The sequence below is a fragment of the Patagioenas fasciata genome, chromosome 7 (assembly GCF_037038585.1).
Source record: "Patagioenas fasciata isolate bPatFas1 chromosome 7, bPatFas1.hap1, whole genome shotgun sequence".
Taxonomy (NCBI): domain Eukaryota; kingdom Metazoa; phylum Chordata; class Aves; order Columbiformes; family Columbidae; genus Patagioenas; species Patagioenas fasciata.
This window is the reverse complement of record NC_092526.1, coordinates 11,194,485-11,214,851: the sequence shown is the minus strand read 5'-3', so window position 1 is coordinate 11,214,851 and position 20,367 is coordinate 11,194,485. Positions and strand designations below refer to the sequence as shown.

Genomic DNA, 20,367 nt, shown 5'->3' with positions numbered 1-20,367 from the left:
GAACACCCAAATGTGTCTGTAGGCAGTACATGGTGAACCCATGTGAGTCATTCATTAAGATCTCAGCCTGTTTCACTGCAAATTCTAGGCCTGAACCTAGAATTATGCTGACTTAAGTGAAGATCTTCTTAAAAAAAAATAAAATACTGTTTTAAAATTACTTTTCTTTGTACATAGTCTTTAAATCAAAGACTCCAAAGGCTATTACCACCGTGGCTTGCTTTACTGATGGGGCAACTGAGGCACCAGCAGATGATGTGACTTATCCTGGTCCCCTTCATATGTGATACCAGAGATGAGAATACTATGCGTATCCCTCTGTTTTGTTTCTGCATGAATCCTACTTCTGTGTATTCACAGACACATTTGGAGCGACTGTGATACATTAAGATATTTAAAATTTGAAATATGCTTTAGAGTCAGCTAAAATCAGATTAGCTAGAAAGGATTTTAAAGAAAATCACCACTTAGTTGTCACTGTAGATTTACTATTTTTTATTTTAAGAACATCTGAATTCCCTCTGCAACATTAATATTACAAGGAAATCTGAGAATACAATTCAAAGGGAGTCTATAGGCAGATGATTTTATTTTGAAAGCTCCTTCCATCTGAAAAATATTTTTTAATTTTAGAATAATTATTAAATTTAATTTATAACTGAACACACAGTAAAAAATACATCCAGGTCAGTATATTAAATTTTATAAGTACATTTAGTGCTTAAACAAGAAAAACAGTTTGATGCACAATGAAGAGAAAGGCAATTTCAAATAAAATATTAAATGACACATGTATGCTATGCATTTCAAATGACAGCTGAATTGGCTCAAATTGACACAATAATGATCCTTATAAAGTAGATTGCAGTCAGTTGCCTCAGCCGTGTAATAAAAATTCCAAATCAGTAGGAAAGTGTTATCAAAATTAACAAAATAATCTCATACCACTGTTGAGAAGCAAAAAGATTTTTTCATTACCGTATTTAAAAAGCATGTAGTATTTCTGACGGTTGACTATTCCGAGCTTTTAAGGGGAAAATATGAGGAAATTTAAAACAGGAAATTAAGTATTTTTTTCTAGTGAAGTCAAGTAGCTTGAGCTATGACTGGAAATGTATTTAGCTTTTAATTTTCCATAATAGCCTAGATCTGCATAGATTAAGAAATACTGTGTACCAGTGTGATTGTCAAATGACTTTCTCCTTTTCTAGCCTAGATAAGCCCCTTCCCATCTGTCCAAAGAGCAGTGCCGTATTGACCACATTCCTAACAAAACCCTTCTACCTGCTGCAGCCGCATTAATCCCTCTCCTTCCTGCGCTCACACAAATCAAACCATCTGCAGAAAGTTGGCCCTCCACCTCCCAGACATGAAGATCTTTGTCCTCTTCGCTGCTTCTGCCTTGTCAAGCATTGAGTTTCCCATTGTCCCCCCTCAGGTCTGTGTTTTCACCCTTGGTTCTCAGGTTCTTGTGTTTCAGGGAATCCCTTACGATGAGGACCCTTCTCTGGGGACTCTGGTGAGAGGAAAATCTGGTACCTCTCTAGAGGAAGCCTGAGGGATGTGGCTGTGGGAGCCCATCTGCTTCCAACAGCTTTAGGGAAGGCTGCACATGAGAGCTCACTCTCAGAGAATAGTTACATGTCATGTTGTCTCTTTCCAACCAGTTTCGGTACCAAGCATTTTTAATTCTGTTTATTTTCCTTACCACCCTTTCTCCTTTCTAATTAATGATGCAAACAAAAGTATTAGGATTCTTTCAAACTCACAAATGGCAAGTGAGTGATTTGCCTTTAATTTTATTTAGAAAGTGTCTGACTGTCATTTGTTCTTTGGAAACTTTCCTGCTTTTACCTCTCTCCCCAGATATGAAAATCCATGCCATGGTTCACATAACCCTTTCCTTTGGCACTTGTTTCTGAACTTGCACTGTACCCATCTGCTTTGTAGCCCTCCCGGTTTTTGAGCTTTTCTGTAATCTTCTCTTCTTGACAGAGGTTTGGAGTCCAGACAAACTTCAGAATTAATGATTACTGCATGAGCAGCACTTACTTCCATCTATTTAGTCATCATTGGACCTTTACTTTTACTCCAGTGAAATGTGCCAAATATTTTTGAATTTTGTCTTCAGTAAAGGTATTTTACATAGAAAGAAGACACCTGCTTATTTCTTTGGCAGGGCAGACCAGCTGCCTTCATTTAGGACTTGTAAGGACTTCTAAGTTGCACAGGCAGCTTTTGTGTTGTACTTGAGTCAAAGTTTGGCAGATATGAATTTGGATATGAACCCACTAGAACATAGCATGTCCTGCCTGTTCTTTCTCGCCTTAATATCATTACATGGACTGATATTTGCACTTTGGGTTCTTGGAGTAACTTATGAAATCCAAACTATGACAACACCTGGAAACAGCCATAAGAGAAACACAAGAGACCCCAGCTATCCCTAGGGCAGGCTGTCCTACCTTAGGTTTTAAAACCATAAAATGACAACCCATTCTATACTTAGGAAGTGTGTCTAACTTTGATGCCTGATATGTTTTATTCCTTTACCAAGTCATTACCCATTTCAAGACAAGATGTGATTATTAGGATTATATGGTTGATCTTTCTATATGATACAGACTTCAACTGAGTCCATGCAGCCAAGCAAGTAACTCAGGAGATTTCATGGAATGTGAATGTGGTAGCTGATCCACTACAAGGAAATAGCGTGTACGACTCAAGGGACGATAGCTGGCAGACATGAGCGGCAGTGCCGGAACCCAACTGAGCACATTTCACATGTGAAGCATGGTCTTATTCCAGAGTTATATCCTCAGCAAAATCTGTCAAGTATACTTTGTTCCTTGCTTCAGAAATAGTTATTGAAAGGCTTGTTAACCAATGTTTGAATTAATGCTATTATACAGTAAAATGCTGAGTAAATGCATAAGAAATGAATGGTAAAATGCACTGAGTTGCAACCCGCAACAAAATTACTGTGATCCAGAGTCTTTCTGCATGTTTTTTCTTTATATCTTTTGTAGACAGATGATCAAATTCACCTGTAGGCCTCTCTAAAATTCTGAGAACAGGAATGATCTCAGCCAATACCTATCTGGCAACGTTTGTTTGTTACCTCCAAAGAAGCTTCCCTCTCCCTTTCCCAGAGCTGCCCAGCTTCTTCCCTTGTGTGTGCTGTTTTGTTTCCTGCAATGCTTGTGAATCTGTGCAATGCCAGACAGAGCCTAAGCACCGTAGTTTTAGAGCAACTTAGTTCCAAAGCCAAGACATAGTCCTGGAAAGGATTATCAGAGTTCCCACTCTACAATATAGATTTGATTTTGTGTGCTGTTTGTTATCTTTCAAAAAGCCCCATGATCACTGAAATCTTCACCTGTTGGATATCTAATTTTCCACCATTCAATCTCTTTGGCTCCATTTCATCTTCTAATTAAATTTTTCAGCCTTGATTTCACTTGCTGGCTCTTCTGGCTGTTCACATCCATCCCTGAGCATGAGTTTAGAAGCGAACAGGAATCAGCTTTCACAGTACTTTATTTCACTGCTATTTACAACTCACTTGAGCTTCACATTTCAGCTTTATAATATTAGCAGAATCTTTCAAGTGAATTGGCAGTCTGTGTGAATGTACAAGATGTTTTTATAATCCCTTACTGACTTGCAGCTGACACTTAGATGTGAGTTTGTTTATTAGAAGTTAAGAGTTACGGAGATCTTGAGATATATTTGAAAGAAAGGGAATGGTAAGAAAAATTTCAGCCTCTTCTGTTCATAGGCTGGATTCCTATAATGTCTCATGCTTAGTGAGCTTTTTTTTTCTTTTCCATATTTAGCTCATTTTCAAACTGCACATCACTGTATTCTGAGGAAAGGCAAGCACTAAGCTGTCCTTGTCCCCTGTCTTTTGGAGCTGAATTCCATTGTTTCTCTTGATATTTTGGGGATTCAGGAGCCAAAAGCACCAGAGCAGAATCATCACTGTGACAGCCTTTTTACACTTCAGTGGCTCAGGTCCCCACTAAGCCAGTGTGGTATCTCTGTCTGTTGTCAAAAAATGGGTGACAGTATTGTCACACTGCACAGCATCAGTCCACAATGAGACCTGAGGAGGAGGAACAATGAACTTTCTGCTTTCCTGATCTGTAGAAGTGACAGTTTCATTCACCCTTTCCTACCTACAACTCCTCTACTGTATACATTCAGTAGTAATCTGCTTGTAGATCCACTTATAATGTCACATCCTCTCCTCTGCTCTTCCAGCCTGCCCTGAACGCTGAAACAGAGCCAAGTACTGTTGCTCCTGGAATCCCTGGTGCCCAGTCTCTAATATGTGCCTTAGAGTTCTGCTCTTCCATAATCCATTATAATCCCCTTCTTTCTGCACTTGCAGACATTCCCTTGGTATCCAGGAGTCAGAATTACCTTTTTTGATTCCTTCCTGAATCATATCTGACCTCTCATCCATCCTCATTCTCTGTTCATCCCAGCTATATGACTGCCACATTTTTTTTTCTCAAGAAATGAGGTGACATTCCCTTTTCTTGGTTCTGAGCTTTGTACAGATCTGCCCTGTGCCTGTGTGACTGTTCTTCCTGTCCTGCCTCATGTCCATGCTCTACCCACTCTTCTCACCTTTGCTCCTCCTCCTACTTGCACCAACATTTCTCTTGCAACCTACCTCCCACGTTTGCTTGTTCTTCCTAGCATCTTTGCTTTTTTTCAGATCCTTCTTGTGAGCCCACTCTCTGTGTGTTGATAGCTTCTGCTCCCAGGATAGAACTTTCTTTCCCTCCTCCTCACATGCCCTTCCTCAGCCCATACTTTAAAGTATCAGCTCCTATGTGATTCATTCTTCATCATATACCATATATTTTATTTTGCTTGATTCCTCATTTCCCCTCTCCGCCTCCTTCAATTGGCAAACAAAATTTTCTGGTTGGCATTAAAGACGACAACTTTAGGTTTCAAACACTGAATTAAGGCCAAGCGTGCAGCATTCAAGGCTCAGCGGCAGCATTTTGTAGAAAAGGAGAGAGAGAAATACTTAGGATTTAGAAATTATTGCAGATGTACAATTGCCTGCACAGCAGCTGTTGCAGCTTGGATAGGCTCTTTGGCCTAATTCACAAGCAAGCAATGTAGTCATGAGATGGGTGGTCTGCTACTGTTTTTATTACTCTTATTAGTTTGTACCAGCGTACCTCTTCTCTGTACCTTTTCTCTGTACCTCTTTCTCCAGGATTGAGGATGACCTTGTCCCTCTCCCTTCAGTCATGTTATCTGCTGGTGTTACAATATGATAAACCCAGGAAGCAGCAAATGCAGCAGTGTTGCAGCAGTGGGAATTTGGGTATATTAAGTTGCTCCTTTAGGAGAGTTCCTGCCTAAAGAGTATGTGGTCTAGACTGTGGTTGCTGTGTCTGCATGAAAAACAGAGCTGACTGACATAGTCTGTGTGTCTGTTAGAGCTTGTCAGAGTAGCATGGAGCTCAGCACAAACCCAGTATTTGCTCACCTGCTGAAGTTAACTCTTGTGCTGTCTCCACTGCTCTGTTAAGGATATCCCAGGTATCTCATTTAATACTGGATTTGGTTCCCTACCAGCCTTAGTTCCCTTCCCATAATCATGGCAGCAGGAGCCTCTGTTTCAGATGAAAAATGAAGAAACGTACTTTCTAGGTTCATTGTCAATCAAGAGCTTCATTGTGTCTTTGTCCCTCATTGGTACTCTTGGGTCACTTGACCTTCCTTTAGTAATGGGGAGCTGTTTCTTGGCCACCAACTCTGAATGACCTGCAAGGGAGGAGCATGGCTTCGTCTGAGGAGTCATCCAGAGTGTGGCTGAGAATGAGGTACGCTTGCAGCTTTCCTGGAAGCACTGTGGGCACCTGGGGATGAGGCTGCTGCGTTTGCTAATGCAGACCTGTGTGCTGCCACACTTGCTGCTCTCATGACCCTTCTGCTTTGGTATGATTTCTTTTTCATGCCACAGCAGAACAGAACACAGCTCAGGGCTTCTCTCAGGGCATGTGACAGATGTTAAGGTCTATTTAGAATCACAAACACTGGGAACTAAAGTGAATAAACATAAGAAGTGCTGTTCAGTTCTTCCCACCAAAAATCTAGCCGATGAACCGAGTAAATTCTAGTCAGCCATTCTTCTGGGTCAAAAGGGAATTAAACAAGGCCATGGCCAACTGAACCTCATTTATGAGACAATTCCTGACACAGACCCAGTGCAGTTGGTTCTTGCCACACCTTAGGAGATGGGACACTTTTATCTGATGCAGTCCAAGTTTCACCAGATATACCAATGCCTGACCAGTCTGTGAAAGCATCCAAAGTCCTTTTTTAGACTTGAAAATATATATCTGTAGTTAACAGAGTTGCCTAATTACAGCTTCTTCCTGAAGAAAAATAAACCATTTTCCCTATATCCAAGTCAAACCAGTTAGGGTCTCAAATTCAAACTCTGGGACTGTTTCCAAATAGTGTGGTTTGAAGTACAGAAAATGCTGAGATTTGGAGTCATTGGCTGTACAGACAGAAAAGGAAATGTTTTAATGAGATATACAAAGCATAATGATCTCTGGGATAGGACACCAGATTGGGATTCAGGAAACTTGGGTTGTTATCACAGCTCTGCTATCACTTCTTTGCCTTCGTGTGCTTTAGATTCCCTTCCAGCCATCTGTTTGTCTCAGTTACTCAGACCAATGTACCCAACCCTCCTGTACACACTTTGCCTGAGAAATGTGGTAATGTTCCACCTCTTGCTGTGCCTGACTTCTTCCTCCATTCCCCTAACGCAATACATGGGGTGATTGTCGCTCCTTCATCAGCCCCTGCTTGGAGATGACTTCCCTCCTTCCTTCCTTGTCCCCTCCGTTGGTGACTGTGTTCCTGGTCCTGGCAGAGCTGACCCTGGGCTAACAGGCCCCATTAGATCAGCCCCACTGTCCAGAGCTACCCAGGTGCAGTCTTAGCCCCTGTTGCCAGTCCTGGCAATGTGGAATGGAGCCCCTGGACTGGCCTTGCTTCCCAAAGAGTTTCTCAGCTCATGTCCTGACTGCATGTACTGTCCTTTCTTCTTTCATTGGAACCACAGATTTGAGCTGGGGAGTGTGGGTAACAGAGTGTAAACCCTTTGGTGCCTTGCAATGGCTGGTAGGACAGGTAAATATTTAGGGGCAGCTGCTGCTGCATGGGGATCCTGGGGAAAGCTGGCTGCCAGCATGAGCACAAGGAGCACTGGTTGCTGGGAGGCAATCCATTTCTTGGATCACAGAATCACAGAATGGTTGGGGTTGGAAGGGACCTCTGGAGATCATCTAGTCCAAACCACCTGCTAAAGCAGGTTCACCCAGAGCAGATTGCACAGGAACGTGTCCAGACAGGTCTTGAATATCTCCAGAGATGGAGACTCCACAGCCTCTCTGGGCAACCTGTTCTAGTGCTCTAGCACCCTGAAAGAAAAGAAGTTTCTCCTCACATTTAGATGGAACCTCCTGTGCTTCAGTCTGTGCCTGTTGCCCCTCATCCTATTGTTGGGCACCACTGAAAGGAGTCTGGTCCCATCCTCTTGACACCCACCCTTGAGATGTTTATGAACATTGATGAGATCCCCTCTCAGCCTTCTCTAGGCTGAACAGACCCAGCTCTCTCAGTCTCTCTTCTTAAGAAAGATGCTCTAGGCCCCAATCATGAATGATGATGCCTCTCTGCTAGAGGCGGGTCTTGGACAGTCATTTCCCTGTACTTGAGTGGAAATTATCATAGATGTATTGATAAAAGTAATGGTGCTCAGTGTCCCTTCCAGGGCCAAGTGGTAAAGTCACCAAGAGAAACAGCACCACTGCAGGCAGGTTTACCCAGGCAGTTTTGTAGAACTGCTGATCTCAGCTTACTTGTGGAAACATTTGTTGATTCCTTCTTGTGTTCATCATCGACTCCCCTGACAGTTCAACCCTCTGGAAGATTTGCATTTTCCTGTCCTGGGGATGATGTCCATAGACCTAAACAGGATGGAAGGATTTTGTTTTGATCAGAATCCCCCAACTGTAGCATCATGGCTGTCAGAGAAAACTAATGTAACACATGCTTTGATTGTTTTAATCTTTCCTGTTACACTCACTTTTAAATACTGTTAGGTATCTCCCTGAATGTTCATGCACGGGAATGTTCACAGGAAATTGGGAAGTACTTTGTGAGTCCTTGCAAAATGTCAAATCATTATGTTTCATTAGCCTGACAATCAATGCAATTAATTCAAGCAGACAATATTTTTAGTAGCTCATAAAAACCAAAATTCTTCTGATTCATTTGTATCACACGCCATCAAGTATTTTGCATTAAACTTTGTGTTATTGTCGTGACTGTAGGAACCTACACTTATTTAAATTCATTCAGTTGTTTGTAGTTTGAAACAAGGTCAAGACCACCTCAGTTTCTGATTACTGTTAGCTGAGGATCTGTCTCTAAATGCAAATATACCTAGCAAAACCCATCAGCAGCATCTACTTTGGCCATTTCTCCATAGCCGTTAAATCTGTCAATAAGCCTCCACAGTTCAGGAACTCCAGCTACAACATGTGAAGGCTGCTGGAATCAGGAATGGGGCCAAAGAGACTGTAGAGATAGCTATTATTTAAAGATAATTGAGTGGAATGGGCAATGGAACAAGCTGAAGACAAATAGAAACCCCTCAGGATGTCCACACTCTGCCTCTCAACCTGCAGCTGAAGTCCCAGGTTCTTGGTTAAGTAAATCTGCTTTTCTGCTTCTCTCAAAAAAAAAGAGCTAAAAAACTGCTTGTGGTTTCCCTTCTAATACAAAACTGTGCACTCCCATCCATGCTAATGTGATAAGGAATGAGAGATGGTCCGTTTGGGTCGCCATCCTGTGCCTGAGTTGAATATAATGTATGTTTTCTGGAAAGGAGAAACGAATAGAGAATTTTGAATCCTGGCTAATTAGGAAGTTAAGCATCTCACTGCACACAGGCACTGAAGAGCAACTTTAGTGAGAAAAGGAGAACTTTTCACTACATTGTAACATGCACAAGTGGGAATTAAGATACCTAGCTTTAGCTCTCCTGAACCTAGCTATGAGAAATGGACCTATGAGTCAGAACTAAGGCATTTATTTAACACTCTAAAAATATTTTTTTAAATGTATTCTGCACAGTAGTAGCCTATATGCATGATTTAATTCCCATGTCCCTTGTCTCCCACTCCTCATTCATTGTCACTAGCATGTCCCCTCTTTTTTTTTTTCTTAGTAGCAGAATTTAGACTGAGGTGGGACTGTGCTGTTTGGATGGAGGGTAGATCTTGCTTTAATTGAACAGGCAAAAACAGAGGAGGACTTTGATATTGGTTGGCTATTTGTGGGCTAAAATGTAAAATAAAGAAGATAAAGTAAATGGATTGCTAAAATCATCAGGTTATGTGTTATAAACAGGAAGCAGAGAAAGCCACAGAAAAATTTGCATGAGTTATTGGCAGGTTAAACAGGTCCTTGGTTAGAGCCAGGTATGATTTGTGATGCTACTGGTGATTCACCTAGCCCCTGAGTATGATGTTTCTGTGCTGTGCTTTCCCCCTTTGCAAAAGCAAATTGTTTATATTTATTTCCCAGTGTAAAACCTTTCAGATCCACAGGAGAAAAAAATTATACAGAGCCTGTTCCCAAGTCCACTGAAGACAACAGAAAGACCATTATAAAAAACTGTCAGTCCTTGAAAGCCCAGCGTACGACAGTATACAACTGCAATCAATGCCATGGGGGTTGATTCACAAAATGCACCATAAAATATTTAGTTTCATAATAATTTTATGTGAACAATGGATAGTTACTCTTCACAATATTTTGTATCAATAATTCTAAAAATCTGTTAGTAATCCCTGTTTTAGGGCTTAATGGAATCATATTATAATTTCACTTCTATGAAATCATAAAAAATAATATTTCCATCTGTAATATGTAACATAGTGTGGTTTAAAATGTTTTAGAAACATTTAAGCTATTTTGGGATTTTGTGGTCACAGGTGTTACAAATTCTTTTGCAATTCTGTAAGCATTACTTCTTCATTTAAATTTATTCAGAAATATTATCTCTACCATCTATGTGAATATAGTGAGTGTTCTCTTACAGTGTCCTTTCTAATCTGTAAGGAAAAAAAGAAGATTTCTTGTTAGACCAATAATCTTTTTATGGATCCTCACCTGGGCAAAATGTTAAGTGGGACTATTAAGTGGGCACAATTCAGAATATACTGAGGCTGTGATTTGGGGGTTTCTGGATCAGAGTCAAAATATGAAGTGCTTTTATGATCCAAATATAGTGTAAGAGTAAGATTTTTTTTCATTCATCTTGAGTGAATACATTGTCTGTCTTCTGCCTGTGAAGGTTACAGCAGAATTAGACGCCTGGAATGAAGATCTACTGAGACAAATGAATGATTTTAACACTGAAGACCTCACTCTGGCTGAGCAGCGTCTGCAGCGTCACACCGAGCGGAAACTGGCCATGAACAACATGACCTTTGAAGTCATCCAGCAAGGGCAAGATTTACACCAATACATCATGGAGGTCCAGGCTTCAGGTGAGCAGAACGAAAACAAAAAACCAAAACAAACAAAGATATCAAGCAAAAATACTCCCAAACCTACCAAACAGATCAGTTTTTAACATAAATAAGTTCGAGCAATACGTGTCTCTTCATTCCGAGAACAGTTGCACAAGTTTTGGGAATTCTTTGATTCAGCATTATGTGTCAGAAATTGCTGTTTCTTTGAGACTGAAACTCGCTGAGGAAAAAGTTGACTTTCAAGCTTTATTCAGAAAGTCTCACAGCTGCTGGGTGGAGTTCACAATCAATTCCAAAGCGGATGGAGAGGACAGGGTAAGACAAGTTGCACTGGCAGGTCCTTGTCCTTGCACCAACGGAGAAACAAGCACTGCAGGGAGTCAGGAGCTCCAGATTCTTGAGCCAGCTGGTCAGACCTCAGGTCTGGATGAAGTCCGGTCATTATAGACCCCTAGGCTTGTTAACCTTTCTGCAACTGGACTTCATTGAGAGGCAAACTGAGCAGATGTACTGGCTTCATTCTCCACAGACCTGAGTTGTTTTCCTCTGTGCCACATTTCAGGGTGCAGACGTGCCCGAGGGAGAGAGAGAGAGGGGTGAAGAGAGAAATAAGCTAGTGATCCAAAAACCCTCTGGGAAAGAATCCAAGCATGAGAGCCATGAAACCAGTCATGAAAGGGAACTCTTGTTTCCAGCCAACTCTAATTGGAAATATTTTGTATAAAAAGCGAATACGATAAGCCATACTGGAATTTTCCTGTTCAGCATGTACTTGAAAGTTGAAGGGAGCAACTTCGATGTAAAAAAAAAAACCAAACCTTTGGCATGTGCTGTGAAATAACAGACTTGATTCATGTTGATAGGGTGTCTGTCTGATCCTTTTACTCTGCTTCTCAGCAGTAGGATCCTATTTCTAAGATATCCTATAAATCAGGATATTTGTATCCTTGCATTTTGCATTTGGAAGAGGAATATCACAGCTCAGATGAATCACTACATAAAGTCCAGAAGTGAAAGTTACTTGTGAAGTGTTTTAACCTTCTTAAATATCTGGAAAGAGTGCAAAGCAAGAACAATTCCTGTTCTTTTCCCTCCCATTTGCACTTTCAAAATAAAAAAAAAGATTGTTATGTCTTTATTCTTTGGCAAACACTTTACCTTTAGGCACTCACCTTTAAAAAAATCTGCCAGTATTCCCCCTGATTTGGCAAGCTGTGCTCAGCAGAGACTTAAGCTCTGCTGCAAGAGTATGTTGTGGGCTAGACAATCTGATGCATTGTGCGAACCGTGTGTCTGAGCTTCGATGAGATCTGCCCACACTGTGCCTGGTCCTGTGCTTCAGCTCCTGTGCTTTCTGGGATAGAAAAGGTGTCCTAATACATCAGTTAGGATGCTTGCTTTTTTTGGTTGGTTGGGTTTTTGTGCGGGGTTTTTTTGTTTGTTAATTTGTTTGTTTCATCCTGAAAGAATCTTGATATGAGTAGGAATTAATGGAGAGTAAAGAATATGCTGAGAACAGAGCACAGTCAGGAGTCTCAGTGACTGATTTTTAGGGGAAAAAAAATAATATTTTTTTTTAAACTGTGTCAAGAAGTTAGAAACAACTTTGTTTGGATTGCAGACAAAAGATTACCAGCTAAATGAAGTGACTTTTAAAATGTTTTTATAACATTATCTAAGATCACTTTGTACAAAGCCTACACAATAAAAATCCATTGCTCCCAAAGGCAAGGAAGCAGAAGCCTCATGGGGATGTAACTGTAGTTAATCAAAGGTAATGGTCATGTCTACCATGCACAGAATGCTAAATGCTGAGAGAATGGCAAAATGAGGGAGAAAAATTGCTCTAGGCAGCCTACTGTTTCTTATTTCAATAAAGGACCGTTATACTCCATAAAAAATTCATTTAATTTTACTCTCTCTTTCTGAATCCTATATCATAGTCATTCAGTGCAGAAGTTAAGGGGTGATTCCTCTTGCTGCCAGAGCTGCAAACTTGCAGGGGTTCTGGGAAATCAGCTGCTATTGCTGCTTCCTATTGCACAGTGTCACCGCTGCTACACTCAATACTAAGCTGTAGCCATAGAAGATAGAACCAGAAAAAATGTGATTCTTCAGGGATATTCTACCCAACCAGCCACTCTTAATTGACTTAGTTTCTTCTCTTGCCTATAATTCTCTTTGAGCTTTATTCTTTTTATCATGTCACTCAGGGAACTGATTCAATTTGTACTACTCTGGTGTTTGGCTTGGAGGTCTTTAAACTAGTAAGTTTGTCAGATAAAATTGCATCCAGGTTTTTGCACGCATGATGCCTTTTTCACTTAGAAACCTTGTGCAGGTAGAAGAAGAAGGTTTCAGACATTTGCCCATGATATTTGCATGTCTGATGCGGATCTGGAGCAGTGATTCTTACCAGGCTGTGGAATGTCTGGAAATCCCTGGGAACATTGTCATGCTGGTACAAGAAATACAGTGGTCCTGTGAGCAATCTGTGTAAGTCCTGTACTTCAAACCTCCACACAGCTCAGAACTATGTTCCTTCCATTTATTCCACTACTCCAGCAGATATGGGTGAGCCTGGTTTGGATCACCATCAGAATAATTACTCTTCAAATAAATGTTTGTTTTTAGTAGGGAATATGTAAGATCCTGGAAGTCAGGTTGTGTTTTCTGAAATTTTGTGGTACTTTCAAATTGTCTTCATGTATGTCCTTCAGGAAACATATTTGCATTTAGAAAATATTATAACAGTGTTCTCAAGAAGACTGGACTTTTTTTAATGAGCAAGCACTTTTTTATTTCAATGAACCTATCTTCCATTTTTCCAATTTGATTGTAGCTCTACTACTGATAGCAAACCTAAAGGTGTGGGCAAATATTCTCAAAAATAGTTGTTGATTCTTGGGTGTCTAACTTGATATATTGAAAGGACCTGATGTTTCCAAAAATGGCACCTCAGACATTCCTGAGAAATCCCTTTCTTATGTAAAGTTTAGGACCATAATTCAGCAGCGATTTAACATCTTGACCTGGGCTGCAGTGATGATGCCTTCATGTATTTAATTGGTATACACACCTTAGTCATTCTGCTCTTAGGTACTAAAACTAATTATACTGTAATTAATTGATTGCACAATTTTCTCTGATTATTGAAGTCCATTTGCATTGTCAGCACCATTGTTGTAATGAGCACCACAGTTAGGAGTCACTCATGGTTTACAGAGCTACCTGTTCATGTTTTACAAGCAATTTGTCTAAGTGAAGCCTGAAATACACTGCAAAGCTGATGTTGGGGAAATTTACTCAGTCTTACCTGTTATGTGGAAAATTCAAAGCCCTTTTGTTTGCTAGTTGTCAAGCTACCATTCACTTATTTTCCCAGCATTGCATTGCTCAAAAGGGAAATGCAAAGCTATTTCATTTTGTTTGTGATGTTACTTATAGTTACCTAAAACTATAGTTTATATTGCAAGAAAGAGGATACTAAACTTTCTTGCCACAGGCTTTTACTACTTCAGCCTAAGAACAGCTTCCAAGCAGTTTCAAAACAGCGTTGTACAGATCAAAAAACAATACTCACAGGTATTACTCAGGTGTAACTAAAGTATGTTTTGTAGGATGCCAGTTAGTGTGGCTCAGTACTCTTTTCTGTGATAATTTTTAAAAAATATTTTCAGTTCATTATCCTTTACTTGGTATCTTCTACGCTGGTTGGGACATTAGAAAAAAATGGCTATCAAGTTTGGTTTATCAGCAAATCAGCTGTGCTTCTCTATCTATCAAAACACAATGTAAAGATAACATGTGTGAAATTATTCTTAAAACAAGGCTTTCTATTTTGCAAACCAATCTTTGAGAAGAATCAGTGCTCTCACAGCATGCACTGTAGAATAAATCTGCGTGACGTATGACAAGAAAGAAAGGGCAGATCATTCATCGTAGGGAGCACAGACTGCCCTTGAATAGCATCCCAGGCAATTCACTGGTTGATGCTGATGAGTTTGCACAATCAGAACCATGCCAGCTGAGTATGCATGGAGAAAAAACTCTGCGTTTAATATCAAATAGGTGTAGTGAAGTCAAGCATACAAAAAGCCATCATGTCCTGAGTATACAGAACCATATGCAGGCTAATTGTAGCAACAATACTTGGTGTCTGGCAATAGAAAGGAACTTCACTCCCAAGAATAGAAACATATATTAAATGTCCAGTTTTAAATGGGAAGCCAGGGGCCATTCCACTTTATTTGGTAATGAAGAAATTGTTTTGTTTTGGCTGGGAAAGGGAATAAGCCAATCACTTGCATTCTCATGTGGTTTTTCTGGTAAAACCACAAACCAGAAAAAGAGGATAGAGTCTATCATAAGGTCATATTCATTTTGTGTACTGTCCTCTGTAGATATCACTGTGAGAGAGAATGAAAATCACAAGTTTCTGCAGAGGGTAAAGGGGGAATAAGAGACATCTTTCTAAATGGGTTTTAAAAATAGTGTCCAAGTCTTTTGCACAGCAGCTTCTAATTAACACATTTATTTTTTAACGTCCTATTATTCCATTAAATGAAATAAAATGGCTTTGGAGGAAAGTGTAGTCTTTTCTCAGCATTACTGCAATCTGATTATTTTTATGTTAAGTTCCTGATCCTCCCTGTTTTGAGGTCAATGGCAAAATTCCAGTAGATCTCAATAAAGGAAGAGTCATGTCTTTATTAGTTTATAATCACAGGGATCACAGTAACAGGGGATGACGTCATATTTCCTTCAGGCCAAATTTTCACAATTGCACTGGTAATGTACCCAGCAATGCTATCACACCAGTGTCATGAAGAAGGAAGATGTGAAGCTCCGCACTGGATTGCATGTAACCACTGCACACAAGGCTCAAAGGGTAATAAGAAAATTCAGGAGGTAGGAAGGGACTCAGGAGGTCTCTATTTCAACCTCCTGATCAAGTCAGGGTCAGCTATAAAATCAGGCCAGGTCGTTCAGGGGTTTGTCAGTTTCCTGCAGGATGTAAGCGGTGGGCAACGTGGTACTAAGGCACCTTTTCTGTCTGGTACCTGAGGACGGGGTGAAAGCCAGGGTGTGAAACGATTCTGAATAAACTATAGGTTGGTTTAAACTAAATTGTTGCTAATGATCCTATAAAGTAGCCAGATGGAAAAAACTTTTGTGGAGTTCTATACACTTGTCACCCTACTGTAGGTCTGGTGACTACAGTTTGCTTCTTTTATTTCACTTTTCTCTTTTATTCCTTATCTTTTATCTCTCCTGAGTTCTTTCCAACATACATTTCTAAAGTGTATGTTAATGAACTACTGTAAGATTGTAAGATAGGGAGGCTTTCTTCTGTCTTTTTTTTATTAGATGTTCATGCAAGTTTTTGAGCATGTCTGTGATTAAATCGTGTCCTACTGGCCAAATGCTGATGGGTGAGATGGGCCACGATCACCAGAGAAACACTTCTTGTAGAAAAATGTAGTGATGCAGAATAGAAAACTGGGAAAGTCAAATATTAGATATGAGATAGTTTAATTGGAAAGAATTACTCAGAGTTGCAAATCAATATGTTGGGTGGCAAAAAATTTTAATGCTTACATTTGTGCAACAACTGACATTTCAAATAAGTGCAATGATCCATCTCTCTGCATGTTGCAGGCATTGAGCTGATCTGTGAAAAAGACATTGATCTTGCGACACAGGTTCAAGAACTGCTGGAATTCCTTCATGAGAAACAGCATGAGCTGGAGCTTAATGCTGACCAAACTCACAAGAGATTAGAGCAGTGCCTACAGCTCCGGCACCTACAGGCTGAGGTCAAACAGGTGAGAGATTTTAACTGCATTTAAGGGTCTTAATTGGGTTTCCAGCCATTACATACATGCAAACTCTTAAAACAGCTTCTGCCAAGTCACATACCTCTAGGTGGACAATCTTAATCCCCCTTTCCTTAACAGTACTTGATTTGCTGACAGATTGCAGCATGACCCTTTAGAAATAACAAACAGCTCTGTTCCCTCTCATGTGCGTATATTTGGCTTCAAGAATTGTTATGAGAAATCTGTGCAGAACTGACTCTTTAAATTTTTGACTGGAGAAGATACTTCAAACTCCATGTGTTCTGGGATTATAATTATTTAATTTGGGATCTACACTTAAGCTATTCTGGAGAACTGACCCAAAGCAAAAGATAACTGAGCTGTGAGGTCTAAGTATGACATTACAGTAGTTTCACCTTTTTGTTTATTGCTACACGTCTGTTGACCTGCAGGAGCCTTAAACCTCTGGGTGAGACAAAAAATTCTGTCTGTGGTCTCTAGATCGTAGGACTTGTTTAGCCACCTTAGTAATGTTACATTGCCTTTCTTCCAGATTTCATTGTAGTGTAGGCAGTCCTGTTCTGCTTCCCTAGGTTTCCCCTGATATTTAGTTTGGATGCCTCACATTTCTTTGTTTTCCTTTGCTACACAGGATAACACTTTGCTTCCTTCTCACTAATCCATAGGTGGCTTCACACTTCAATGTATACCTGGATTTGAATGGAATGGTCTTGGTTTCATTAGAAAAACCAGGAACACTTTTACAGACATCTGGGATATTCAGACTTCCATTGATTAGTACAAATGGGGAGGGTTGTGTTGGTTTGTTTTGTTTTGGGTTTGGGGTTTTTGTTTGGTTGTGGGTTTTTTTCCAAATACCTCAAGGTGTTCATGAAAAAATATTTGCTTCTTTGTTTACTAAATATATATGTATATATATGTGTATATATACACTGAGTGCTCAGTACACGATAATAGTTATTCTTTTTTCAAACGTGAATATTTGAATGATGTTTTATCTGAATTGTTTTATCATTGCTGACGACAAGTCCTTCATTCTCAGACAACTCTTGAGCTAGAATATGCAGCACCAACATCAGCTCATACATTTTCTTTCAGAGTCCCCTTTAATGTGAATATTTTGGAATCTTAAATGAAAATAGCACAGAACTCTCCTAAAATTTTAATTTGAAAACATAGTCATTTTGCATTTGTGATAATTGAAGGCCAACTTCTCAGGAAGCTGCACAGCTCTATAAAATGCTTTGGTTTTCTCCTGAGAAAGAGATTCTGATATTCATAATCACCACCTTAATCTGATTACGAAGTGTATCCTTTTTTCCATACATTCCCAAAGTTTCTTACACACAACTTAGCTAAGCTTGGAGTTTTGTGCAGTAGATCTATGATGAAATAGAGTCATTTGAACTTAGAACAGAAAATAGAGAGAAGTAATATATGTAGCAGAAATGCTAAAAGCACGGGTTATGGCTGTCTGACCAAGCATCACTGACCCACTTGACCAGGACAAAGGGCTGGTTGCTCAGCCCTGTGGCTGCTCCTGGAGCCGTACAGCAGCAGTGCAGCACTCTCTGCAGGTACCTGGTGTTACTTGCCTAATTATCTAGTATCTGCTGGGCCTTAACTATTTTACAAACCAAAATCTAACCAAAGGAAATGGTTTTAGAACAGAACTGTCGAATACTTACTGTGAGAGGAGTACAGCTGCCTTGAATTAGGATTTCCTTAATGGAGCTTGGGACCATCAAAGCCTTCATTACTGTGTGACCTTTCAGCAAACCCATAGTGCAGAATCATTTTATTTGTTCAGCTGAATACTAAGGACTCCTTTGCTTATTAACCTATAAATTACCACAGCTACAGTTTCCCTTAGAAAGACACAAGCTAAAATATGTCTATGCCCTATCTGTCTGATTTCCTGCAGATGAGTCATATTCCAAGCCATTTAGGGAAGCTGGGAAATACACTGGTTTTACTTGGTAGTTAATCAGCAGCCCAGTCCAGTTTTCCTTCACTTTCATTTTAGTCTGTCTGAGACAAAGGATGATCTCATTAGAAAATTGCTCTCACTCTTATGAATCAGTTGAGATGTGGTTGCTGCAAGACACGTACTGTAGCTGTGGTTAAGTTCTGCTGACATAGTAAAATTGGTCCAGGCTGCTACATGTACATGTGTTTGCATTTTGATATAATGGCTCATGGAAACACAAACTCTTTAACTGTCTCTGTTTAAGTCTCATTTACCAGGGATTTCTGCTTTATATCATATGCACCAAGGGTTTGAATGCCAAGACAATGAATCGAAGTTTTAGGCCATTAAAGCGAAACAATTCCAAATGAGATGTTCTGTCAACTGCCGTAGAGTGGAAATAGTCTAGATCAGTGATTCACAAGCTCTTCTTTATTAAGAAAGATCCTGCCCAAGACTGATTTCCCCTCATTTTGATCCCACTCATTTCCAAAAGAAACTGCAGAGCTTGACTGCTTACATAAAAATAATAGCAGAGTAGATTTGTGGAGATCAGTTTAAAAAACAAACTCTCTAATTCTGTGCTTGCAGCTGTTTGGCTTCCCTATCCCATTATTTTATCTTTGTATGTTTTATTTATTTATTTTTTTTTATAACTGTTGAGCTTGACCTGATTTACATTCAGTTATCCTCACAGTGTCCCACTACACTGATGTTCCAGGTTGTTTTGAAGTGTATTTGTTGCTTTTCATGTGCCTGTTATCCAGGCCATCCACTTCTGCTGTTTGGCATTAGATTTGCTTCTAGGTGAATATGCCCACAGGATGATGGGAAGTAGTCATTTGAGAAACACTTAATATATTTGGGTTTTTTCCCAATCTAATGCTACAGAGCTCCTGGAAACCTGGGGCAGTTTTGAATTTGATTAAAATTAACAGAAGGTGTCCTTGCTGGTGGTTGTGTCAGTCAATATGCATCTGCTTCTCCATTATAAAAAAGATTAGGTGTTTATGAGAGTCTTTGGAGATTTATTTAACTCCAGAATTATTTAATCACTGCTCTTACAGAGTTGATAAAATCTGTAATTTGTAGGAAATGTCTGTTGAAAGCCATCTTTTGCTGTTGGCCTGTCTGCACATTGCTAGCTAATGGTGATTCTATTAATGCAGGAAATGATCAGAGGAATGTCTTGGTGCTGTATTAGCAGCTTCTATACGTAATTTAATGAAAAAAGTATTAAGCACCACATAAGTAAGAGTCTATTTGTGAGCAGGCCTTGTAAAGAGATTCAAATGTGTAAATACTCTCTCCCAAACCTGTGGCACAATGAAAAGTCTTGCAGGTGACTGGGTTTAGCACTTAGACCTAAGTTTGGTTATACAACTGAATTTTTTTCTTACTGTGTGTAATCTACACACACACACACACACACACACACAAGAAGAGGAGGAAAAAAACTTCAGAGAATAGGAGTACTATGGAAAAAGCTGATGGAATCTCAAATGATACAATCCCAAATAAGTGTAAGACTTTTGGAAGCAGAATGGGGTCATTATTTACATTCTTTCAAGCAAAATTTTCTCGTGCTTGAGTGCTCCCTGGGCCTGAACCCCCAATTCATGGGAAGGCGGGAGGGGAACAACTCGAGGTGGCAGCTCAAATTAAAGCTGTTCCCAAGAAGACCTTGTCATGGCCTGGTTGTATTGTTGGTGGGTTGTTTTTTTTTTTTTTTAAAAGGCTGCTGCATTTTTAGCATACATAATTAGTATTTCCTATACTCTAAATGACCCAAACTGGGATATATCACAGTATATAAAATGTGAAAGCATGTCTTGCTTTATGATGTCCTCACTTCAAGTCTTTCCCAGACATATTGATCCTTCAGTTAACTTCAGCTTTTGGTACCATGTAGTAGGTAATCATGTAGCTTTCTTGTCTGATGGATTATAGGAAATGC

General features: G+C 39.8%; 1 protein-coding gene across 9 annotated transcripts in view; it reads left to right on the top strand.

Annotated features, from left to right (window-relative positions):
- The window catches only part of KALRN (kalirin RhoGEF kinase), a 505,770-nt gene that overhangs the window by 314,440 nt on the left and 170,963 nt on the right, over positions 1–20,367 (top strand). For all 9 annotated transcript variants that reach the window (XM_065841448.2, XM_071810806.1, XM_071810810.1 and 6 more), the window contains exons 15-16: positions 10,418–10,613; positions 16,260–16,426. In XM_065841448.2, coding sequence (XP_065697520.1) covers positions 10,418–10,613; positions 16,260–16,426 — 363 coding nt within the window. The remainder of the gene's footprint in view (positions 1–10,417; positions 10,614–16,259; positions 16,427–20,367) is intronic.